This window comes from Sceloporus occidentalis, unplaced genomic scaffold (genome assembly GCF_023333645.1).
Source record: "Sceloporus occidentalis isolate IW3139 unplaced genomic scaffold, rSceOcc1.0.p SCAF_1, whole genome shotgun sequence".
In the NCBI taxonomy this organism is placed as follows: domain Eukaryota; kingdom Metazoa; phylum Chordata; class Lepidosauria; order Squamata; family Phrynosomatidae; genus Sceloporus; species Sceloporus occidentalis.
In genome coordinates this window covers 129,943,070-129,969,162 of record NW_028316981.1, presented here as the reverse complement: position 1 = coordinate 129,969,162, position 26,093 = coordinate 129,943,070, and the positions used below count along the sequence as shown (strand labels likewise).

Here is a 26,093-nt window from a genome sequence, read left to right as displayed (position 1 = left end):
AACAGCCGGCGGTTGTGCATTAAATTGCACTATATGCAGATATCCAAATTAGTTTAATGCAACAAAAGTTAATAAACACACATACACTTCCCACAGGATTGTTTGAAACTTATTTATTTGAACCAAAAATATTTTGCCACTCCCTATTTTATCTCACTTACAGAGTTGTTCATCTTCCCTATGAAAGGAAAGCTCTCTTTCAAGCCTGCCCCTACAGAAACCTTAGGTCTCTATATTTTCCAGCCAATACAATATTGGAATAGTCACTAGCATTTATTACAGATGACACAAGGTTTCTCTAGAAGCATTAATGCTTTTTGACAAAAAGTGTCTGGCTCCAAGGACAGACAGATATCACAAATGTAAGAAAATGCATATAAAAATACCCCTTGGACAAAGATGGGGTTTATTTTCACAGTACAACTCCTAGTACCACAAAAAGGCACCAAGGCAGGAAAGATTGCCATAAAGTTCAAGCATCATCTCATGCCAAAAAAAGAAGGCATTAAGAAAGAAATTCTTGAAACCAGGAATTGCATAGAACAGAGAAACATTAAACAAGAGTCCACAGAGATAGGCAGGTAGTGAGCAGAAAAAGTGAAGCAAGAAGTTGCCTCATCATGAAGGTGCTCTTTTAAAGTCACTTTCTGCCAGCTCTCCATTCTACCCAAGGCCTAATCTGTCCCAAATATCAAGGATGCCATTTATACCTGCACTAATTCATCCCAAAAGACCTGACACAGAAGGCAGAAATGGTAGTCCGTGTCTGGCGAGCAGGTGTGGGAGTGTTTTGGCATCAAAGCTTTGGTAAATAATGCATTTGTTTTATAACACCACCTCCCAATAATGGCATCCTTATGCTCAGAATCATCGTGGAGGAATGTGTAAGAGGCATGCCTGTTTTCCTTCACTCCAAGTGTTTCACAAAAGGTATCAAGGCATCTTGTTGAGCGCTTGGCTGATGAGTGGTGCATAGGAATTCCAAAGGGAAACTTGGATGTCCTGATTTGCGCTGGCAGAACTGCCTCTGTCCACTCCTCATCACTCAAAATCCAGCACTTTTGAAATCTTTTCCATTGAATAATGTTCAAACAGACTTCATCAATGCAAGATCTGATCCAAATCATACTTCTCGCAGAACTTGTTCGTAAAGGGCAGGCAGGTTAAATGCTCAATCCAAGGCCAGTTAATGGGGTACACGTAGAGCCATATTACAAGAGATGCAAAGAGCCCCACAAAGACCACTAGTGAGATGATGATCATGGCCCGCTTGCGGTACTTGTCCACGGTGCCAAAGGTGATGTAAGGTAGAAAGGCAAATGAAAGCAAAAGGCCACTGAGGAAGCCAAATATGTGGGCGATATTGTCGATCCACGGAAGAAGACCACAAACAAAGAGAAAAAGGACGATTCCAGAAAGGTTCAAGAAAGCCTTCCAGGGCTTCTCTAGAACTTGCCAGCTCTGGAAAAGCTCCACAAAAAGGCAGGCTAACAAGCCAAACTGTGATCCTGCTGGCCCCACCTAGTGGAGAAGAGCAAAATTAAAAATGTTATGACAGCACACTTTCCACTGTTAAACCAGATAAACAGTCTCTACCCCTTGACCAAAAAACACCTTCCTCTCCCCTTTATACTATTACATTTAGGTTTAACTCAGACCTAAGCATTTTTACTCAAAAGTAAATCCCTACAAGTACAGCTGGCTCCCACCTAAACTCTTTAGCTCATTCCCACTGCAGTTTGCTCCGAAGCAGGATTCAAGGCAAATGACTCCCATTTCCACTTGAAACCGCTTCTGATCCTCATTGGATCGATTCCAGGAGGAAATAACCCGGGGTTTCCTGACACGAGTTTTAAAGTGGGGTGTTTTGGTTTTTTTTGGAGAAAAATCAATTCTGAAGCATGCCCTGTAAGTGGGAACACCATATCAGAACTGATTCTTTTTTCTTTTAACAATAGAACTGAAGGAAAGACAGAAGGAGAGTAGGAAGGAAGGAAGGAAAAGAAGGGGGAAAGGGAGAAGAAGGAAGAAAAGGAGGGAGGGAGGAGAGAGGAGAGAAGGAAGAAAAAAAAAAGAGGGGGGGTCCAGTTGGGACCTTCTGAAGCGGTTCCACAAAAGGCCCCTTTTCATAATAAGAATGAGGGACCTTTTGGAATCACTTCAGAAAGCAGAGTGGAGCTTGATCAGAATGTGGATTATACCCCAAGTGGGAATGACCCCCAAGGGATGCACATCATCGGCAGGAAGGTGAGTTGCGGCTGGGACTTTATTCTGCTCCAGGCTGCCCCAAATGCTGTACTAAGGAAACCTATTCTGAATGAGGCGTCCACCATGGTGGTGTGTTCTCTCTTCAGTGTTATTTTTAGAAAGGGGGAGGGAGGCACCTGCTCATTACATTCATATTTGTTTCCTTGGTTTGTGCGTTTTGTTCTGTATCCGATATTGGAGTTTTTACATGAGAACTCATGAACCTGAGGAAGGGAGTCAAGGAGGGGATGGGCTCCAGTCCCAAAATGCACAAGAAGGTGGCACCAGAATTCTTTGTATGGTAATTTCCCCAAACAACCTCTTACCCAGCCAGAATCCTTTGGAACCCCCCCCCCCCCAATGTCTCTTTATTATAGGCCAGAAGAAAAGATATGTCTCAAATTCACACTAGACACTTTGTTTCACATACAACACCCCCCCCCCCCCCCATTTCCAGCACATAATATTGGGAAGCTTTGGGTGCATGCCATGATTCAGCAGTTTATTCTTATCATGCAAGATAGCTTGGCTGTTTAAACACAACATGTTCAGAGTGCTTGGGATTTCAAAATAGTACCACACTAGCACCCTTTCACTCATCCTTCAAATGGGGAACACTATCTTTTCATGTTAGATCTTAATTCATTTTGATAACCAAATAAATTTTAAAAACAGAAAGGCAAAAGCCAATATATCTCAATGCACCTGTCTGGCAAATGGTACCAGATGCAAGGAATAATAGTACAGTACAGTAGCTGTATGTGAAAATTGTTATAGCAGAAGCAAGTAGTCCTATTCAGGGAAGTAGCCTCAATCATTCCACATGCCACTGACAGCTGCAGGATGTGTTGTATGCCTGGCAAATACTCCCACCTTTTCTTTGCTTAGGATAGTGCCTAAATCCACAGAGGGTATAGCACTTGTTCAGGACTTGTATTCATTCATTCCAAGGTGGGCCATCCATTGCCCACGTGCCAAGGAAAGCCATGATGTGAAGGCGCCTGCTGGAGGAGAATGTAGAAGGGCACCCAGTGACTCAGCACCCAGCTGCAGACTCTGCCCCTCCAACCAATCTGCTGAAAAATTGCTGATGTGGTTTGAAGGATTAGCTGGAGTGATCTCCTTTGGAGACTGACCGAAGCTCAGATTAGCCACCTGCCTGCTGTTGCATCAGTCAAAAGGGTGCAGGGCACTCTCACGTGTGAGCAAAAAGGACAGCTGGCACATTCAGGGCCAACATGCAGAAGCAGCAGGGAATCTTTTACTGAAATAAATCTTGCCCTTCACGTGCCTCAAGGAATAAGGGTGCCATCACCAACAACTGCAAGCCAAGAAAAACTGACTGGCATCTCATTTCCAGCACCTGTCTTACTGTAAGCTTCTTAGTTCTTCATACTGTATGACTGTGAGGCAAGGGAAGAGTGGAGTGATGAGGAACCTTCCCTAAATACACAAAAGCAGTCTTAACCACCATGACATGAAGAGACTCCCACTCACCCTTTCCCTCACACTTTCTTTCTGGAGATCTAATTCCATGATATTAAAACAGATCAGCTTAGAGAACAGGTTCTAGTGGGAGAGGGGGCAGAAAACCAATTAATTCCCCACCTCAAAACTAAAACATTTAGTCCTCAAGACTAAATTGCAACTAGTTCCCAAATCACTTTATCCAAGACTGGACAATGAAAAATAATTTCTTCAGAGGCAATATTTGAAGTGGAAAAGTCACCATGCGTGATACACATGAACTCCCACACTCTCAACCTTACTGGCATCCAAAAGGCTTCCATGCACAGTTTTCCAAAATCCTTAAGACAATATAGTATAAATCTATACCATTTTTTCTGAACTAGAAAAAGTGCTCTCTCTTTCTGTGCATGTTTGTTCAATTTGCCAAGAAACCCACAAATTCTTCTCTCTTTTTAAGATTCTATCCCTCTTTCTTTATAAGAAAAAAGAAACAGAAATTCCTGTTCTAGCTGGAAGAACTGGAAATTTGGCAGAGCCCAACAGCCCCTATCATTGCAGTGTACTGGATATTCAAGCGTCTCCCTGGAAGATTGAGCAACAGGCTCACAGATCAGTTTACGGCACCCTTTTCCCCAAACAGCATACACACACTCTCATGTTCTGCTCAATGTTAAGGTCCTGTGCACTCCTAATATTTCTAATCTTTTTCCAAAGCTCACAGAACTATGTCAGGTTCCTGACTTACCTATCCAACTTGTTCAGAGCAGAAACTTCAAGCACTCACAACTGCGTACATTCAGCAAAGCATCAATTATTATGTCTGTTTTATTCATGAACTGAAACTAAATTTTTCTCACCATCTTATCCTGAAGCATCAGGATGAGTTGCAAGACATCCAGCTATGTAGTGAATGTCAAGAATACCCTAAGCACAGTAAAGTACTTTTGAAGTGTAGGGCACTCTACTGAGCAGGCTTGAAGGCAAAAATATTCTCTGTGTTATTTTCACATCTCTGAGGCATGTTAGGCTGAGAGAAAGTTTTGCTAAAAGCTAGTCAGCAAACAGCTTAACTGAGAAAAAATTTAAACATCAGCCACCTCAACACTGTGTCCCAATGCCACCCTATTTGTTCAATCTCTCTCTGACTTGGGCGCGGAAATTGTGTTTTTGACATAGGTATAACATACCACTAGCATTGGCTACATCATTAGGCAGGAGGTAGTTCAGGTAGCAGATTTGGAGTGTAATGGAAGGACACCAAATGATTCATTAATTACTTTGTAGTGAATATATCTCTACTGCTAGGGATAGAAAGAAGTTCTTGTGGGGTTTTTTGAGGCTGGCTGTGGGTACTATGAACCTAAAATCTGGGGTGGGGTGTGTGTGCCATTTGTAGCTTCATTTTAGGCAGCAAAATGATTTGATTGGGCAATGGATAGCATTACAAGGGAGCCAGCATGGTGTAGTGCAGTGCTTCTCAATTATTTTCTGTCATGCCCCCCCTAGGAAGAAGAAAACATTTCGCGCCCCCCCCCCGCGACTGTAAATAGTATCATTTGTCTATAAAATTGTTATAAGTACACCTCTGCATAACAGAGCCTCGCGCCCCCCTTTACGGAGCCTCGCGCCCCCCCGGGGGGCCCGCCCCACTATTTGAGAAAGGCTGGTGTAGTGGTTTGAGTGCTGGACTATGACTCTGGAAAAAAGGATTCAAATCCCTTCTTAGCCATGAAAAACTGATTGGGTGGCCTTTGGCAAGACACACTCTCTTGGCCTCAAAAGAAGACAAGAACAACCCTTCTCTGAACGAATTTTGCCAAGAAAACTCAGTAATGAGTTCACACCTTAGGGTCACCATAAGTCAGAAACAACTTGAAGACACACAACAACACCATTATAAGAGGGACCTGCAACTAAATGTTGCAGGATGGGATGTCCCTATTTAAGGTTCCAGACAGCCATATCCTTTTCCAAGATTTGAAAGACTGTATCTCCCCATATGAACCTGCTGGAACTCTAATCTTCAGGGCTTTCTCTCAGCCTCTCTCTTCAAAGCTTTCTCTCTGTCCCACGACCACCACAGGCTTGCTTTCTGAGGACATGGGAGATAGCCTTATTGGTGGCTGCTCCCACACTCTGGAACTCCCTTCCATGGGAAACTAGGATGGCACCCTCTCCTTTTACTTGCAAGCAAAAATCTTTATCTTCAAGCAGGCATTTAATATGTAATTGCACCCAGGGAGGCTTCTTATTTGGGCATTTGCTATTCTATTATTTTAATGGCTTCCTTTTTTTTTAACTTAATAGGTTTTTATTGATTTTACATTTTATAACTTCTTATATTAATGTGATCTTTTAATTCTGTTTTAAAAACTGTACTGTATTTAAGTATCTTTTGTGAGTCGCCTTCGGTCCAATTTAGGAGAAAGGTGGCGTATAAACTAAATAAAGAAAGAAATAATAAAAGATTCTCCATTCCTTTCCCTGCACACGGCTGGTGTCATTTGGGCTATATAACAACCAGCACACAAGAGAATCAGCTTGTCATTAACTCACTGCCTGCAAGGGGCAAACCTTAAAGTCTGGGAATCCCACTACTGTGTAGGGAAGCACTGACTGAAGATAAAAGATTTCCAGAGGGTGAAATCTCATGTTTGTGATTGGAGATAAGAGGTATTATCTGGCCAGTGTTAACACCTCTGCCTGGGCAAGGAGACAGCAGATTAGATCGTAACCTCTTCACCATCTGGAAACAGGTGCCACTGTTGGCTGAAGGTGTCCCCAATCCCTGGGCTAAACAGGGAAGCGTACACACACAGACTAACACACACATAAGGGCTGGATCTGCCTTGTTTGCTGTAGACATTTAGGAATCCTTCCAAAAATGCTCTTCTGATCTCTTGTCCCAATATCATGGAAGCAAAATCTGCTAGTGAAGCAGCTCCGATTGCTCTCGTCTACTCCTCCCACTCCATCAACAACATCATGCAGTTCCCTCCCCCTGGCTGGTGCATAGCCAGGCAGAGTACGCTGGCAGATGGCCAGTCTGGCCCATTCAGACAATGATATCACCCACCTGCAGTCATATCACCCTTGTTTTTCAGGCTGCCTCTGACATATGCTACCAAGAGGACCAAGGAAAGAGATGGGAGGATAAAGGTAAGGGAAAGAAGCTCCTGAATTAATCCCTCCAGGGTGAGGGAGCACAACAGAAGGCCAGTGGGACAGATGCAGCTCATGGATTCCACCTTTTAAAGCTCCACTTTAGGGGCTGTAGTCTACTCTAGGTCCTGTGTTTTCAGAGCAGACAACCAAAGCCCAAGACATCATGGAAGTGGCTCAAAAGGACAGCAGCCCAGAGAAAATAAGCAGAGAAGAGTCCACAGGCAAGATGGGTGATAGGAAGCCTATTCAAATATTCATGTACTACATGTGAGTCCTTTTGGGACTGAACCACTATAGGAAGCAAGTGGGGACCATATGTTGAATGTTTCTCAGATCTTAACAACACCAGCTCCCCATTCTGGCCACTGAGACCCAGCAAGCTGGCAAGAAGGCCAAGACTGAACTTTTCTCCTTGATGTACTGGTTTTCCAGAGGCAGACAGATGGTGACACGAGGGAATTTTAAACATGTCCTCTATACTTGCAGTCTAAGATAGTATTAGCTCACCATGTCACAACAGCACATTGCTGAAAGCAGCAAGAACCTACTAATTCCAGAGTTTCCAATTATGTAGCTTTCCTATTCATTTATTTCTCCATTCCTGAACAGCAACTGCTGTCCTGTCCTGATTGTACTTCCACATGCCCTCAACTTTCAGAATTTGATACAGAAAAGATAGTACTGCTGGCTGGGTACACTTAGTAAACACTAAGCTTGATGGCACATTTGCTTTCCTGGAAAGTGGAGAATTTTCTGCTTAGGTTAAATCATGTCTAATAGAGAAGTTATTCACCCAGGGGGAAGAGTGGTGGGCAAAATGCAGCCCCAAAGATGCTTATGTGGTTCCCAGGACATGCTCCCAAACCTTTAAGGATTGTCATCTGGAAGACCAGTTATACCAGTGAACGTCGAGGTCACTTCTTGTCGAAAAAAGGCCTTTTCTGACCTCAGAATTGTCCACGAAAGGCCCATAACACAGACAAATTCCCCCAGCATGCCTCCTATGGGATATTTGGAGGCAAAAATGAAATTCCAGGAGATGCAGTCCTCCATGGTCCCCTGGGGAACCAATGTGGCTCCCTAACCTCTGACGCTTGCCCACCCTGCCCTATAGGGAAAAGATGTAACCATGTCCTTACCTCTGCCCTGTATGGCAGAAAAATGGCACTGGCCAGATTGCCTGTGATGCCGCTGAGGATGAAAATGATGGTGATTCTAAGCCAGCCAGCCAGCTTCTCCAAATCCCTGAGAACTGTCATCTGAAAGACCACTGACACTAGGCAGTGGATAACTCTACAATGGAAAAAGGTAATAGAAAACACTTCACATCAGATTTCTTCATGTTACAAAAACTACTCCTGCTGAACCCTCCTCTTTCTCTCTGGCTGCATCCACACTGCAGAATTAATGGAATTTGACACCATTTTAACTGCCATGGCTCAATACTATGGAGGTCTGGGATCTGTAGTTAGGTGAGATATTCAGGCTTCTCTGATAGAGAGCTGTGCTGCCACAACAAATTACAAATACCAGGATTCCATAGAATTGAGCCATGGTAGTTGAAGTGATGTCAAACTGGATTATTTCTACAGTGTGGATGCAACCTCCCTCCCTCCCTCACCTATTCACATACACATACACACACACACACACACACACACACACACACACACACACACCAGCATGAGCCAGTTTATTGAATGTTATGTTAATACTAGGGATGGGAGACTGGAGCAGGTCTAGGAGCCAGTTCTCTACCTTTGAACCATTTGGGATTCAGAAAAACTACTCAAAATAATAATAATACTAAAAATGGGAGTGGCTTGGGGTTCATTTGACAAGCAGGCATCTTTTTTATGTTAAGCAGTGCAGCCTCCCCCCCCCCCCCGAAAGGCAATTCACCCTCTTTTTTGGTCAGAAAATGAGGCACCTGAGGGCCTGGACTGGTCTAGTGCTCCAGAAACAGTGAGGGGGGAGGGAGGGCACATGTGGTTGTCATTTATTTATGCACCGCCTTTTCCCTAGCCTTGAAACTCAAGGCAGCATAGAAAAATGAGATAAAAATTCACATCATAAAGCACACAGAAAAGTGAATATAGAATGAAGCAATCAGTAGAATTAAAAGCAAATTAAAAGTGTATTCATTTTATGTTAGACTAAAAAGGCATATGATAGATGTGGTTAGTAGCTAGATTTCCCATCCCTGCTTTTTTTCCCTTTAGGCTAAGTCAGGAGTCTCTATCTGGTTTAGGACTCTAGCGTAAGTGGGAGAAGGGGGATCTGGTCCTGATCCCACATCATTTGCAATAAATTTAGCCATAAAACTGAATCACCCTTTAGCAATATAAACAGCAAGAGTGGGGGAATCCAGATCAAGACTTCAGTGAGTATGTGTGTGTATTAAATCTCTTGATTCCTCCCCAGACTTTAGGACTCAAAAATCCTTTCTTCCAAATGCATGTTTTTATACCAGGCTCTACCTGGTGGATTTGAAAGTTTTAGTGAGGTTCTGTGCTGCAAGAAAAGTGGGACAGAAATTAAATTAATACATAGTGAAAGGCCAAAACAAATTCCACATGCCTAATATCTGCCCATCTCAAAATAAAACCATCAGAATAATTAAATTACAAGTAGAAACACATAGGGAGTTTCAGTCATGAAATCAAAAGCCAACTCTTAAGAGAGAGGGGAAAGCCCAAAGAATACTGAAAAACTTTTTGCAGCAAAAAGCCAGTGGGCACATAGGTCAGAACCATTAATTCAGGCCCCAAACGGGCTCACTCACACGACACAACTGTAGCACCATGGGCTCCTCCTTAAACTGAAACTCCCAGAATTCCAAAGGACAGAATAATGGAAACTGAAGTTGAATAATAATGTTATAAGTGCACAGAGTGAATGGCCCCTAGATGAGCCTCCTTTCCAGTTTTCTGGGTGGGAATAGCAAGCACTTAATGACAATCACATGATGGGAAGCTAGGCAAGTTGGGGAGATAAGCAAAGAAAGTAAGAGGCTATATTTCTGTAACATCTGAGATATTCAGACTTCTGATACAAAGAGATGGGAACTCATTACTTTCCCAGCACCTTGCAAGGCAAGGGTAGAGACATCAGCATTAGAACAAAACAAGTAAAGTGTATCGGTTAAAGCAGCCCAGCAGAACTGGAGATACTAGGGCTCAGCTATGAAGCTTGTTTGGTTATTGCTCACCCTAAACTATTTGACAGGGTTGCTATGTGGAGAAAAATGTACGCCTCCTTGAGTGCCTTGTATCTACAAGTAATAATGAAAAAGGAACCCTCCCAAAAGAAAAAAAATCCAGCTCAAGCCCCAGCTTTTGAGACAGTTCCCCCCAAGAGTTTCTACACATCTCTTCATCTTACTTACCCAGCATGAAGAAATAAGGATAACCAGAGTCTGTAGAACTGATCAGGAATCTCTGGGTTAAGAAATGGCAAGAGGCCACACACCTCACCCATGCAGTGTACCTAGAAAAGAAAAGAAAAACAAAGCATGTGATTTAAGCGAGAACGAGAACAGGCGAGGTATAGTGGTTATAGTACTGGACAGAGACTTGGAAGATCTCTCTGCTTGAGCTACCTCACACGGTTGTTTTTGTTGTGAGGATACAGTGGAGGATAGGGAGAACCCATGCACTTCTTCAACTCACTGGATGAAATGTAACAAACAAAGTGTGGTAGACCAACAGAAACTAAGAGAAGGTAACCCTATGAACAATTCTGCTGTGATACACCTGAAGCTGGCTGACCTCCTGGATTCACACATTTTTGCTTGTACAAAATTCTACATCTGGCAGTAATTATCAAACAGCCTTCTAACCCAGAGGTAGTGGCCATAGGGACTCATTGCAGGAGTACCCTTCTTTGCTGCCTTTCTTCTAAACGTGTTCATAAAATGGATTAGAATGGAAGAAAGCAAAGGAGAAAAGGAGTTAATTCTAAAGGGGATACCACAGAGCATGAGAGGCAGGCATCAGTTTCCTTGTTCTAAGCTCTAATCATACAAGATAAATGAAGCAGCCTGTAATTACACTATTTGTCCTATCTAGGGTCTATTCTGATTGGCAGCATTCTCTCGGCATTCTCAGATATTTTCCAGACTGGGTCCCAGGGACCCTTTTTAACTCTTAGCACCAGGAATTGAGTCTGGGACCTCTGCCATTCTATGACTCTATGAGCTCAACACTACTAACCTGTTGTCCTACAGAAGAGGCTAATTTTCCACACTGCCTGAAAGCAGCGTTCCATATTCCCATGGGGGGGGGGGGGGGATAGATAGTAGACCTAGTTGCTTGATGCTGCTCAGAGCACTGAGCTAGATCACTTTTTAAAGGGAAGGGGGAGCAAGGTAAGACAGGGCCAGCCTTGGATCCTCCTGAGGTACAGTCCCTGACAGTTCCTCATGAATACCAGGTACTAACACTAGTCCTGGTTTTATACCCTTCATTGTGATTGTGCAAAGGGAAAATGAGAGAGGGGTTATCCCCCTTAAAGATCCCACTTTCCAAGAGTTTTCCTAGTCACACACTGCCATCTACAAACCAGAATTAAAAGTCTTCTCTTATACATGCTCAAGAGTCTTACTTGCCTGTGAACAAAGAGTTGCTTCTTCATGGAAATAGCCATGCATGAATTCGCAGTACTCCCGAGTAGTGATCTCACAGCTAGTACAAAGAGAGACAAATAAAGAAATGTAACCAGCATCTCTTCTTTCATCTACATAAAACCGTTTTGTAGCACTTTAACAAGATTTTCAAAGAGCCTAGCATTCCATATGGCACAAGTTTGAGGCTTACAGTCGCTTTTTACACATGCGGGGGGACTTTTTATTTTTTTTAAATTAATCTCATATAGTTTATTTACAGGCTCAGCTATATTACATTTTAATTAAAAAATAAAATTTATTAACATTATCAAAAATAAATCCAACATATATAACAATACAATATTCCAAAGAAAAAAAGAAAAAGACATATCTGATTATCTTGAAATTCATCTTCTCCTTGCCCTCCCCCTGTCTATCCCCTACATATACTTTCTTGTAATATTCATATTAAATTAAACAGCTTTCTTAATTTTTCCTCCTTCTCGTCTTGTTTCCTACCCTTATCTCACATTTTTTATTCTTGTTTTTCCTTTCAAAGAATGTGTTATCATCTTATAGGCATTCTTAAATTAATTCTTACTTCTTAATCAGTTTTTTAACAAGCTTATATACATATTTCTTACATATGGTAGAATCTGAGTTTTCATGATTATAATATAGTATATAACTTTAATACTATGGAGCTTAATACTCGTACTTATATATTTCCCCTAATTTATTAACATTTCCATATTATTCATTACTCCTTCAACGTTTGTTACAATATTCTATAAATAATTCCCATCTTATTTCTTCTCCCTTGTTTTCTCTTCTTCTTTCAATAAGTTTGCAAAGTATCAATTTCTATCACCTCCAAAGATTTGATTAACCATTCATCAATTTCTGGAGCTTTAATTTCTTTCGATCTCTTTGCCACTGTTATCCTTGCTGTAGTTACCAAATATAATACTTTCAGTTTTTTCCTTACAGTTATGTCATCTACCATGTTTAATAGGCATGTCTCTGGTTTCAGCTCAGTCTTAATTTGAAGTATTTCTTGAATGATTTTGTGTACCTCAATCCAATATTTTCTAATTTGTGGGCACGTCCACCACATATGATAGAAGGTTCCGGGTTGTTGTTTTTCATCTCCAACATATATTTTCTTTACTTTTATATATTTTGACTAATCGTGTAGGGGATAGATGCCATCTATATAACACGTTAATAAAGTTTTCCTTAATGTCTGCACATAATGTGAATTTGAGATCTTTTCCCCATGTCCTTTCCCAGTTTACTAGTGATATGTTATATGTAACATTTTTTGCCCATTCCACCATATTTGTTTTGATTGTTTCCGCTGCTTCTAATTGTAGTTTCAAACATAAATTATATAATTTTGATATTATTTTCCTTTCTCCCTGATTGAGTAATTCATCCAATTCTGTTTTGACATTAGTTAATGCTTCTTATTTGGCATCTGTTAGGAATCTTTCTTTTAGTTGTCGGTAAGGGAACCAGCTTAAATTTATTCCTTGCTGTCCGAGTTCTTCTTGACTCTTCATTACTAATTTCCTATTCTCTGTTTTCAGAATATCTTTATATTTTAACCACCTCTTATCTGTTAATATTTCCCTTCTGAGATGGGAGGGACTTAGGATGGTTGATTTCAAAGATATATTGGATTCCGGAGGGCTCAGAGGGATTTTTCAGTAGAGAATTCTCTCCTTTAAACTCTGGTCACTCTGTGGGATAAGGTGATAAGATACACATCCAATTAGCTCAGCCTTACCAGGGGTCCTGTCCTGTTAAACCTATTCAGCAACTTGGACTGCATGGAAATACAACGGAGGGGTGACTCACCTTGAATCCTATTTCACATGAGTAAGAAGTCTGCTCTGTGGCAAGAAGTGGTAAAGAAGCCATTCCCCCCCTCCTTACCATTCCATCCTCTCAGTGTCATATCAAAAGAGTTTTACTGAGTACTTTGGGGTTATGTAAAGCTCTACCCACCATCTGTGTTTGTGTTGGGGGCTCTCCCAAGCACTATCTCTGCTGCCCCTGCAGGTTCTACTGTCACCTCCTAAGCCAGTGGAGTGCTGAAGCTTTTATTTATTTGTTTATTTAGTTTATATGCCACCTTTCTCCCACAAGGGGAACCAAGATGGCTCACAGATAAAATCGTTTAAAAACTTTACAACAAAAAATTTACAACAATTAAAATCAACTTACTAAAATAGCATAAAATACATAAAACATACAAAAGTGTAAAAAAAACCCATAACCCATATAAAAGCCTCCCAGACAATGATTATATATTTTCTTCCCTAGCAGAACTATGCTCCTAGAAGACAGGAAGGACCCCACTGGAAAAAAAAAACACTTTCAGTGGGCACAGAAATAGCAATGGCAAGGCAGGCAATCATAGAATCATAGAATCCTAGAGTTGGAAGAGACCCCAAGGGCCATCCAGTCCAACCCCTGCCATGCAGGAACTCTCAGTCAAAGCATCCCCAACAGATGGCCATCCAGCCTCTGCTTAAAGACCTCCAAGGAGGGAGACTCCACCACACTTTAAGGGAGTGTGTTCCACTGTCGAACAGCCCTTACTGTCAGGAAGTTCTTCCTAATGTTGAGGTGGAATCTCTTTTCCTGCAGCTTGTATCCGTTGCTCCAGATCCTAGTCTCTGGAGCAGCAGAAAACAAGCTTGCTCCTTCCTCAATATGACATCCTTTCAAATATTTAAACAGGGCTATCATATCACCTCTTAACCTTCTCTTCTCCAGACTAAACATTCCCAGCTCCCTAAGTCTTTCTTCATACGACATGGTTGCCAGACCCTTCACCATTTTAGTCACCCTCCTTTGGACACGCTCTAGTTTCTCAATGTCATTTTTGAATTGTGGTGCCCAGAACTGGACACAATATTCCAAGTGGGGCCTGACCAGAACAGAATACAGTAGCCTTATTACTTCCTTTGATCTAGACACTATACTTTTACTGATGCAGCCTAAAATTGCACTGGCCTTCAGACAAGATGGCATGGCTGTCACATTTGGTAGCAGGAAGAGGAGAATGGAAGATAACGGAAGGAGGACAGGAGCCCCGATCCACCTTTGGGGGTTTGTCCCCTTCTGTGCCATGGGGCTCACCCATTCTCTGAAATGTCTGCTTTATCTTATTGTTTATAGTTATACTGCTGCCTGTTTGTAATGCACATGTTTTTAGTTTAAGTTGTGACATACAGTAAAAACTCCATAAAAATCCAAAATCTACATAAAAATAGTTGTGGTATAATTTTAAAAATAAGTAACTAAATTTCAAGCCCCCATGAGTTCACTTAATTAGCACATGAAGAGGAGAACCTTAACTGAATACTAGCCCTACTAAGATGTCTGGGGCAATCCAAGTCAGGAAAGATAGCTTTTTGAAACAGGCAGGTTTTAAAATGACATCTTGCTTTTCCAACTAGGGAAAGCAGGTAGGTTTGCAGCTGGTAATTGCAATATATTTTATGCGCAGCTCTGAGATATCCTTAGGATCACAAGTATTTACCTGCCTTTAGTTCCAAGACAGCAAGGTCTTCCTTTAATGTCACAGTCCATATGCAAGAAGCCAGTGTGATTACTTTTGGCCTGATAGGTACAGATCTGCAAATAAAAGAGATGGACAATTATAAAAAGAAAAGAGTTCATCCACAACTCATCAACATACCTATCAATTTTGCTGAAATCTATAGAATATAGGGCTACAGACAAATTAGAAAACAAGCAAGAGGACATCTTAAGCTGGGGTGGACAGACTGCTTATGGTGGATCTCTGGGTCATTTGTAGCAGATGGGCCAGAATTTCTGACTCCCAACAGGTTAATAATTGAGGCAAAAAAGGATGCCCTCCTCAGACATAAATTATACTGCTGAAGTAAAGAAGGCTTGCAATGACTGGGGCAAAACTCAATTTTAGTCCCAGCTAGAACAGACTAACTAAAATAATGGGGAGTTACATTAGTGTTGACCAACAAGTCTCATTCCTGCTGGGGTTGAAGCTGACATTGAATTTTATCCCAGTACTGGACTTCTTCAGAGAGAACTGTGAGCTCTGTTCAGTTCTGGTATACAAAATAAAATTCCTGAGCATGAGCTCTAAGTATGTGCCTTTTCCCCACAAAGTTCCAGCTTGGGGTTTCTAGCAAAAAGAAAAGTTGACCCCACCATGTCAATAAGACATCTTAGCACATTTAACAGAAACTTCAGATTCAGGAGATCGAGATCTCCCAGTTGTGTGCTCGTGGCTGGTCCTGCAGCTGGTTCATGTTATCTTTCTATCCAGCAATTCTCATGCAGGAAGACAAAAGAAAGCATTAGGATTTATTCAGAGGAATGAAGGTAGAAAGAGGCAGCGGGGATCAGTGTGAGTTATGTGTACATGAGGGCTTGTGCATCTTCTGGGTTTCTGTTTCTCTCCTTCCCCCATACAACTGCAAGGCAATCTGTGCTAAAGTTCAACCTTGCACACTAGTTAAGAGACTGGAGAACCAAAACCTTTCCTGCTTGACTTTTGACTGCTGCATTCTACAGGGACAGGCATGCACAGGGCCACAGATAAGAAAGGCAACACTTCTTCCATCAGTGGACAGGTCTATCCACAAAGCAGCCTTAAAAAAGAGCTTGTATTACACTCAATAATAAGGCAGACAGTTGGGCAGAACAAACTACTTCTAGTCCTTTCTCTCTTCAGAATTTTTAATTTTAAATCCACATTTACTTGCATTGTAGGAAGTTCTTTGCAAAGGAAATGAAACACAAACAATTTTAAGGAAGAAAGGAATCTTTACCGGCCACTTGGTGATGTCATCTGGCCAGATGTGAGGTCGATTTGAAGCTGGTTCCTCACAAGTCCTGATAGAAAACAAACAGTAATGAAGGGTGAAAATACAAACTCTCTCTCTATCTCCCTCTCTCATGCACACAAAATGCTTCCAGCTCTGTGTTACAGTTCTACCATTCCACACCTCTCATTCTGTTTTACATGGAAGACAAATAGCCCCTTGATAGGGGAAGGGTTACTTCCCTCTCTCTCACACACACATACAGACACACACATGTATATATAGAGATACCTGGGATCCTGAGAGCAAACAGCTCCTGATGATCTCTTCAGACTGGAATTACTGGGGTCAACAGCTGGTGGGTTATGATCTGGCCATTTGACAAAAGTGGCCAATGTTTCCTATGGGGGAAAGTAACTTTCTGAACATATGTTTATCATAATATCTCATTATGTGGTGTATATACAGTATAAGATATATACTATGAAAACATATCTACAAGGTTAATACTTCTATACCACCTGCTTTTTTAAACAGAGAGAACAGAATCACATCAAAAAAACTTGTTTTAGAGAATGCTTATTTGGCATAAGAAGCCTTTCTTTAAGACCAGGGTCAAGACTGAGAATTTCTTAGCCTATTTTAAGGCATACCAATTTTTGGGGTGGGGGGGGGGGGGGATGAAAGCCTTCCTTTTAAAGGTTTAGAAGGAAATTTAGAGACCTTCTATGCCTGGTTTGAAAATCCAATTTGAAAGAAAAATTGATTCTATTAATTTTTCTATGGTGCAGTTCAGGGGTAGGCAACCTTTTTGAGCCGGGGGCCGGGTTGCTGTCCCTCAGACAACTGGGGGGGGGGGGGGGGCTGAAGCCGGGGGGTGGAGCTTCCACCCTCCAGGGGCGGGGCCGCGTGCCAGGGCGGAGCTTCCACCGAAGCCCCATGGGGAGGAGGAGGCGTGTGCCCGCCCTCTCCTTCTTGGTCCCTTCCTCCAAGGGGCCCTTTCGGCCGAAGGGGAGGGAGGGCGAAGGGAAGGGCTTGGGCACCCGTCACAGGCCCTTCCCTTCAGCTCTTTCCTTCGGCCGAAAGGGCTCCAAGGGCCGTGGAGGAGCCCAGGAGGCGGCAGGCTGCTTCCACGGGCCCATTCTCGGCCCGTGCGGCCCCAGGCCTCCCTCCGGAGAGAGAGGCTTGGGGCCGCAAGGGCCCTGGGGGGAGCCTGCGGAGGTGGCAGGCCACTTCCGCGGGCTCCATTTCGACCCATGCGGCCCCAGGCCTCTCCCTCCGGAGGGAGAGGCCTGGGGGCGCAAGGGCCCTGGGGGAAGCCCAGGGAGGCGGCAGGCCGCTTCCGCGGGCCCTTTATCGGCCCTTGCAGCTCCAGTCCTCCCTCCGGAGGGAGAGGCCTGGGGCCGCATGGGCCGAGAAGGAGCCCGCAGAAGTCCTCCTCCTCCTCCTCCCAGGCGGCGCGCTCAAGAGGAGCCCGTCCCCTTTGGCCAGCTAGCCAATGGCCAGCTGGCGAAAGGGGACGAGCTCCTCTGTCCTAGCCCCGTGCGCTGCCCAGGAGGAGGAGGTGGCCTTCGTGGCGGCGGCGGCGGCAGGACCAGGCTGGTTCTCCTCACCCCCACTGCTCTTAAAGGGCCAGGGGCAGCTTGGAAGCCAAGAGGCCTCCAGGCTGTCCCTGGCCCTTTAAGAGCAGTGGAGGCGAGGAGGACGAGGCTTGCCCTCGTCCTGCTTGCCCCTGCCACCATGGAAGAAGGGCCGGGGGCAGCCTGGAGGCCTCTGGGCCTCCAAGCTGCCCTTGGCCCTTTAAGGGCGGCGGCGAGGAGGAGGATGAAGCCAGGCCTCGTCCTCCTCCTTGCTGCTGCTGCTCTTAAAGGGCCAGGGGCAGCCTGGAGGCCCAGAGGAGGAGGAGGAGGCCTTGGCAGCGGCGGCAGGACCAGGCTGGGGCTGGTCCTGCTGCCTCCGTGGGCCGCATATGGCCCGCGGGCCGGGGGTTGCCGACCCCTGGTGCAGTTGATAATATAAATCAACACTTACCTAAAATGCCAACAAACCTTTCCTAAACAAGGGAATAATGTCAAAGGAATCCCCCTATTCAAGGAACACAGAAGTACAGTAATTGCAGATATGCCCTCCTCCACCCACCCTGGACTGGCAACTGTCCACTAAAAGAAATAGATTTCAGTAGGATCTCTTCAGATGTCTCTCTGCCTTCTTATCCAGAGAACTGTGATTGTGCCCTGAGCTGAGACATTTTGCTATCTAAGGCTCAAAACAGATGGGCAGACAAGTGAGTTTATCAAATAGGAGGAATTTTTCTTAAATTCGAATGAAAAGAAAGTGGGGCCAGAATGCATTCACTTAAAGTCGCTAGTTTCGCGCAATTACGTGAATACTCACTGCATTCGAACTGGCTCCCCATTGCCCAAAAATAGCATGCTATTGCCCAAATTTGTGTGTGGCAGTCTATCATGTAATAACATGAAACCACATGATTGCGCTCGGACTGACTTCCCATTGCCCGAATTTGTGTGTAGTGGGTTATCATGCAATAACATTAAACCCCACGATTGCGTTCAGATTGCCATCGGATTATACTTCCAATTCCCCTTGTCTGATAATTTTCAAGGGTGTGGAGAGCTGGCCAGCTTAGCAATAACCAAAAGGAAGAAAGCTGGCAGAAATGGGCCAGTCAAGCAACAATCAATAGGAAGAAATCTGGTGCCAGCCAATCACATGGATGGCTGGAGATGATAAATAGGGTTGTTGCTGGGAGGGAGAAATAGATAGGGACCATTATCGTAGAAGTCCAGAAGTGAGGAACTTAGTCAGACACGGTCTGGTAGGGGCAGAGTCCAGTAGTGAGAGGCTTCCCCCAGACACAGAACTTTAAGGGAGGGAGTTGCTGTGGGGTCATATCCTGAGGGATAGTTAACTTTGGAGGCTGGTGTAGGTTTAGAAAAAGAACCTAAAATAAGGATGCTGTGAGGGTCCTGGGTATAAACAACTAAGAGTTGTTGGCGAAAGTGTGGGAAAGCTATCTGAAACTATAGCTAAATAAACTAAGAAAATAATAGCTTAAAGTAACAAACATATGTACCATCTCAATAAGCGAAACATTGTTTAAATCATTTTATAGATAAAGTTGTATTTCTGTTTCAAATAAAGGTTTATCTGGACCTTGAGTAATTAACCACGCTACTGACATTTACAAACAGGAGAACAGTTTTACACCTAGTTGGTGTTTATGAATAGAATAAAGTGACAGTCACAAAGAGGTAGCAGTTTTGGAAAAGTTTTGCAACTATTTTTCCAAAATAGTTTTGGAAAAGTAAACGTGCTCTTGACAAAACTGGTGGCAGTGGTGGGATAGTAAAACCCATTGTGCTGTCACTTGAAAAAAAAGAATGGGGTGAGTGTGATTCATTATGATGGGGGGGGGGGGCTTCAGGCTCCTACAGGGAATTGGTGTTTACATGACACACGCCCTCGGAGCACCCAGAAGCTGCCCTGGAGCCACCTAAGGCAGCTCATATGTGACCTCAAAAGGAGCGGGTCTTTCCTACTCCTATTTGTGGAGGTGGGAGGAGGCAACCTCTGGGCCCTGGGACGATCGGGCTGGGAGCGCTTCTGGTTGCTCCCTCCTGCCTGTCTGCTTTGGCCCTAAGACAGGGCAACAAATGGAAACTCCATCATCCAAGACAAAGCTCTCCAAGCCAGTCTCATTATTTTGATATCCAATGCTCACCACATCCCTCCAAACACCTCCTATGCAATAATAATAACCAGTTAAATAATTAAAAATTTGCTGTCCTTTCTTGGCACCCAAAATCTGTAGCCATCTTCCTCTGTGTATTGGTAGGGCAAGCCCTCCTCATGCCTCATAGCACAAGTGGCAAAATTAAAACACATACCTTCCAAACTTATGTTTTCCTGCACTGCAACAAAATTCAAAGGAGGTAAGTCATCACTACTGCACTTACTGAGCAATCTTCTCGCAGTGTCTGGACACACCCAGAGTTATCATTTTGGACACAGCAGCCTGACTTTCGCTCTTGGTCTTTCTCTTTCTGTATCAGCTTCTCAATCTGTTGGTCCTTCCGGATGCAGGGTGAGAACTTGGCCCCTAGGTGGATCAGGTCAATCTGGAATTGGATGTGGTAGTGGAAAGATGATGAAATTAGAGAGTGGGGTGTCCATCCAATTTCTCTCTCCCCAGCTCCACCTTGCATGGAAATCATGCAAAATCAACAACCAGTTGACCCCTAGATTACTGTGCATCTTCCATGAATGGCAGAAGGGAAAGCATGTCTCATTAGTACTTTTCCCATTTCTGGTCTTCTATATGGGATGCAAGTGAGTAGAGACATACATTTTATCCCTATCTCAGAAAAATATTTATCTCTTTCTTTCATATGAGTCTTAACTATCAATCCTAAATTAGGCTTGGTACATACCTTCCTTAATGTGCGGAGTGGTGGTAGCCTTTTTTCCGCTAGCGGGAAGCCGCAGCCACCAAACCGCGTGGCTTCCCACTGGAGGAAAAAGAACCCGCAAAAGCGGGTTCTTTTTGTGCCGCCATTGTGATGTCCGAGTGTGCCAATGGCGCACTCGTGATGTCACAAGCGTGGTGTGATGTGCGGAGGCTATGTGTCCATCACGTAACAATGGTGGTGCCTGTATACACAGGGCGGCGTCATTATTATGGCGCTGCCCCGTACTACAGTTAGGGACCATGCGATTGACGCACAGTCCCTTAACCCTAGTACGTCGCCAGCAGGACGCATTTGGCGTGTCTGTACCACGCCTTATTCACTCGGCTTTTTTCTGCTTTGGATGGAACATTTAAAGCCCTTGTGTTCAAATTCACCTCTTTCTGCAATATTTCCTGCCTAGGTTAGAACATATTGTGGGAGCAATGGGATGTCTGATGAAGAAGTTGCTGCTTAAACATACACTTTTGGAGACAAGTCTAAATTTATTTGGGTTTAGCTGATGAATGCATCAGGAACTATAACAAACATTTTCTCCTAACACACAATGGTTGCGTACACAAAGTTAGTTTGGATTCTTACACACTTTAAATGTGTTTGTTCCAGACACTGCCATTTCCTGGGGGAAGTGGGTAGCTAAAGGCCAAAATTTATTTCAGTAATTACACTCTGCAGGTTGTTACACAGCACAGAAAGTCAAGAGCCAGCATTTATAATCTAACTGCTGATACAAAAAGCCACTGTGTGAACAATGCACACACTGAATTTCTTGTCATGGTAAGAACTGCCTCCAGAGGAACAATGCAGACCAGAAGGAAGCACAGCCTTTACCGAGCTTGGGCCAATCCAGAAGTTCTCCTGCTGGATGTACTTCACACTCTCATATACACCTTTGTTTCGCAGGACCTGCCAGGTAATTGAGAAATGTCCTTGTCAGTGACAAGTATCATACAAGAAAGTTCAGCTCAGATCCCTCGTCCTGCTGCCACCCCACTACAAAGGTTAAAAGCAAGATCAGAGAATGAGCATAAGCATGGTTTGACACATTTACCCAATTACTTCAAATAACCCTCACTAGAAGACAAAACCTACAAATGCTGGTTTTTCTGGTTGTAGATTTTCATTTTTGATATTCAGCTAGTCATTGCCACTCTTCATTGTGCCCAGAGCACTGCTTTCATTTTGCCCAGCTGGAAGACTGTTGCTGAAGATTCTCTGAAAATGCTCAATGCTCCTGAACATGGCAGCATGTGCCTTTTGGTGGTAGCTGCCTGTAAGAGGTATAATATCTGTAGAGAAAAATTTATGCTGGGAGCCAATTCATTTCCAGGTATAATTCATTCTGCTATTTTTTTAAACTATTCAAACCCTACCCAGCTTGACTATGACAACCCAGAGTATCATGAAAAACACCACTCATTGTGTTTAGGTTATTAAATAGCATCCTGCTCCCAGCACTATATAACATTTGATGTTTACTTGGCAACATGGGTTTGGGAAAGGTACCTGCTCTGAGTTTTTAGAACATATGTTAAGATCCATACTATTCCAGTGAGCATTTCAGGAAAGATAAATTCTACTCCCACACTTCGAATGCTTTACTGGAACCTGCTCTTACAGCATAGTTGTATTTCTATATTTTGCAATTGATTTTATCATATACTCTGATATTTTTAAGTTGCTGTTAGCTACCCTGAGAGTCTTTAAGGATTGTCTCAGTGGAATATATATTAAACTAGAAGGATTACAATATAATTAGACTCACTAATGCTGTTGTCAGGTGTTGGGCAAAGCCAATTGGAGCAATCCCATAGGTGCAAATGATGAGGAGAGTTATAATGATGTGGACAAAGGTGATCCAGTAGGTGAAGTAGGGGCTAATAAGGAAGAAAAAGTAGAGAGAAAAAGTTATGGTTCAGAATTATACCCAGAATAGATTCTGTTCATGATCAATGATCAAACCTGAGTTAGGTACACACCAGTGGGGAAACAACTGTGACCAAAGCATGCAAAAAAATATTGCTGATCCACTGTGTATCTGATGCACGTACCTAAAAGGATGTCCAGCAACTGGGAAACAGGAGCCCCCCCCCCCAACTGCCCACCACTGCTCCAAAGAAAGTTGCAGGAAGCATAACCACACTCACATCCCCTGGGACAGCCTGCTGTATCTTACCCAACAGCCCCAACACAATGGCCCATAGCTAGCAAGTGCTTTGGCTCCTACCGATGGTTGTCTGTGAGCTCCAGCTGCGAGCGCACCACACTGCTGATGCTTCGGCGATACGTCCTGTTCAGCCACTTGCCGACCACTCCCAGTCCATAGTAGCGCTTCTTGCGGTCAAAGGCAAAGTGTTTCACTCGAGAGGCGATCCGCGTGCCCCTCTTGGGAACAGCAGCAGCGACACCACCAGCTCCTCCTGTACGCCTGCAAGAAGGAGGAAAGATCCCTTTGATTCAAAGTGGAAAAGCACGCTGGACCCATGCGCTCAATATCAGAATTCCTCCTGGGTGCCCATTGTAATACAGGGAATTATACCTCAGTACTAATGATTCAGAGGCTTCTTCTCCCACAACATCATAAAAATAAAAATCAGCTTCACCCACAGTCTACACGTTAAGCCAAGTGTCACAGGCTCATAAATCAAAAGATGAATTTCTATTTTGCCTCCCCTCAGCAGTTTTTATTCCCCTTCCAGGCCCTTTGGGCCTGCTTATTTGTTAATTTCTGTGAGAGTAAACAAAACAAACAGAAGTATCTGTTTGAATGCTGATATCTCCTTGAATCTCTGACATGCAAATGCTGCACAATTCATTCTGCTGGTTACTTTCTCTAAACAATGGAAACAGACTCCAAAACTCTTGGTAGGCTGTGATTTCTTAATAGTTAATCAATTATCTGTTTCTTGTAGGTACTGTCCTACCATTTTCTTGTGCTTTCTTCAAAGAATGTTTGAGTCTTTTTTCAAAGCATGGTAAATCCATACTCATCCAACAGTTTATACGGAATAAGATGATGGTCCTACATGGCACCCTACTCTGCAGCAAGAAAGCCTTTACACTCTAGTCTGCAGTTGCCATAGTATAGCAGGAAAATGACTTTTTATATTTTTAACAGATACTTCTGCTCGACCCTTAAAGTACTTCTCAGGATGACATAAATACAAAACTTTTGAAAATTACAATAGAGGAATCTAAAAATAGCCCCAAAGCAACATTATCCATAAAGGCAACATAGGTGTCTAAAAATAGCCTAAAAATGGGTTTGTTGTTGCTGTTAGCTACCCTTGAGTTGATCTCAACTCATGATGACTCTATGGATGAAACATCTCCAAGACACCTTGTCCTCCACTGCTCTCTCAGGTCCTACAGACTCAGGACCGTGGCCTACCTGGTTAAGTCTATCCATCTGGCATGTGATCTTCTTCTCCTTCTGCTGTCTTCTATCTTTCCTAGCATTATTGTCTTTTCTAATGAGTCATGCCTTCTCATGATATGGCTGAAGTATCACAGCCTCAGCTTTATCATCTTAGCTTCCAGGGAGAGTTCAGGGTTGATCTGTTCAAGGACCCATTGTCTGTCTTTAAAATTCACTGGCAGAGGAAACATCTCACACTTATTAACCTGTTACTGAAATCACAAAGCAGGTTCCTGGAATAGCATCCCTAAATCTGAGTACCCCCACCAAAAATCTGGTTTCTTTGGCAGATTCCTGCGAACGTAATGACATGTCAAATGATGGTGGTTGTGGGAGGTTTGGCCCTTGTTTCCATGTAATGCTGGTGCAGTTATAGTGAAAGACTGAGTAGACATGGAAAAGCACACCCCTTTGAAAATCTTGGCACTATATTAAACTGGAGCCCAAGACTCACTGCAATGGGTGCTCAGCCTCAGGAGACTTGCCATCCTCTGGCTGAGGAAGTCCTCGGAAATAAGTGGCAGAGAGAGGTGGAGATTCAAATACATCATCTGGCATGGAGCACATCTCATCGTGAGTATCAACCTGTAAGAAAAAAAATAGAGATACTGTTTGACATGACCTAACTTACAGGGCAAGTCTCAGTCTTCTTAAAAGGCTAATGTGACTGCCCTGTCCAACTACCAGTAGCTACAAAACAATGTGGCCATCATTTCATGTTTATACATCCAGTAGTCATGCCCCATGACTGTGCTTGGAGATAAGACAACAAAACAGGGGGTTATGGGCTAAAAAGCACTTTCTAGTAAATGCATTGTGTGTAACTGAACAGTGTTTAGCTGAATAGACACATCTGAGAGGAAAGCAGTCGGCAATATAGCAAAAGAGTTAGCTTTGTGGTTGTTTTAGCTATTTTTAAATGGCAACCTTAGCCTTCATAGATCTAATGAAACACAGAGTCTAACATGGGATGTTTGAGGCAGTGGCAGTAAATGGGAAGTGGTGGAACAGAAGGAAATGAATCCATGTTACACAACAGAAAAGGAATGTACAAAAAACAAAAGATGTGGGCACTGTGTGATGTTTTCTGAGCAAGAAATACCAACACCAAATCTCCCAATAATTTTTTCAAAGGAAGTGTTTTAAAATCCTGAGAGAAAAGGTCCAGGTACAAAGACTGGGGCCAAGGCCAGACTAATCCATGGCCATTGCCTGTGGTCACAATGAGGGTGTTTTCATGTGCTACATTTATACAATGGAAGCTCCTACAAAGTAGCCCCTATCCTTTCTGTGCAGTGTTAGAAGCCCTAGGCAGGTGGAAGCCACCATTAGGAACTGGAGCAAACTGGATGCAGCAACATGCCTTTACCTGTTACACTAGGGAGGCACATATGAGCCTAAATCTGTTTTTCTGCCTTTTGTGCCATGTGGATCTTGCTGCTTCCACTCACCATAGTTTAATTTCAGCAAAAATGAAAAACAAAACAAAACAAACCACCAATCCTTCTTTCCCAGTGCTACCTGATCAATTTCCATGGGAGATGTGGGGGACTGCCACACTTCCCCCACTGCTGCTCAGATCTGACAGCAGGAGCAAACACAACCAGCATTTGCCTTAAAAACATTGTTTACAAGGTGATTAGTGCTCCTGGAAAAGCCTAATCAGCTTGTGAAAAAGGCACATGCAGGTTTTTAAACAAAATTAATGATTATTATTTGTTTCTCCCTTGGCCACACAGCATTGGGAGATAAGCAACAATTTCCCTCTAAGACAAAAGCAGATAGAGAGAGTGCATAGGTAATTAGCACTTCCAGGGGACTTCCCAGAACACAAATGTCCTTATAAACTAAGTTTATGCTCCCCACTCAAC

At 43.3% G+C, this 26,093-nt stretch overlaps 1 protein-coding gene across 1 annotated transcript in view; it reads right to left on the bottom strand.

Moving 5' to 3' along the window:
- Positions 1 to 107: 107 nt before the first annotated feature.
- Positions 108 to 26,093, bottom strand: part of LOC149322140 (inactive rhomboid protein 2-like) — a 103,881-nt gene continuing 77,895 nt past the window's right edge. Inside the window, exons 7-18 of the mRNA XM_089535205.1 lie at positions 24,677 to 24,807; positions 23,032 to 23,232; positions 22,570 to 22,681; positions 21,636 to 21,710; positions 20,295 to 20,456; positions 16,609 to 16,718; positions 16,324 to 16,387; positions 15,045 to 15,139; positions 11,492 to 11,567; positions 10,271 to 10,371; positions 8,022 to 8,175; positions 108 to 1,521 (exon numbers count right to left, since the gene is read on the bottom strand). Of these exons, the coding sequence (XP_089391331.1) occupies positions 1,102 to 1,521; positions 8,022 to 8,175; positions 10,271 to 10,371; positions 11,492 to 11,567; positions 15,045 to 15,139; positions 16,324 to 16,387; positions 16,609 to 16,718; positions 20,295 to 20,456; positions 21,636 to 21,710; positions 22,570 to 22,681; positions 23,032 to 23,232; positions 24,677 to 24,807 (1,701 nt within the window). The 3' untranslated portion in view covers positions 108 to 1,101. The remainder of the gene's footprint in view (positions 1,522 to 8,021; positions 8,176 to 10,270; positions 10,372 to 11,491; positions 11,568 to 15,044; positions 15,140 to 16,323; positions 16,388 to 16,608; positions 16,719 to 20,294; positions 20,457 to 21,635; positions 21,711 to 22,569; positions 22,682 to 23,031; positions 23,233 to 24,676; positions 24,808 to 26,093) is intronic.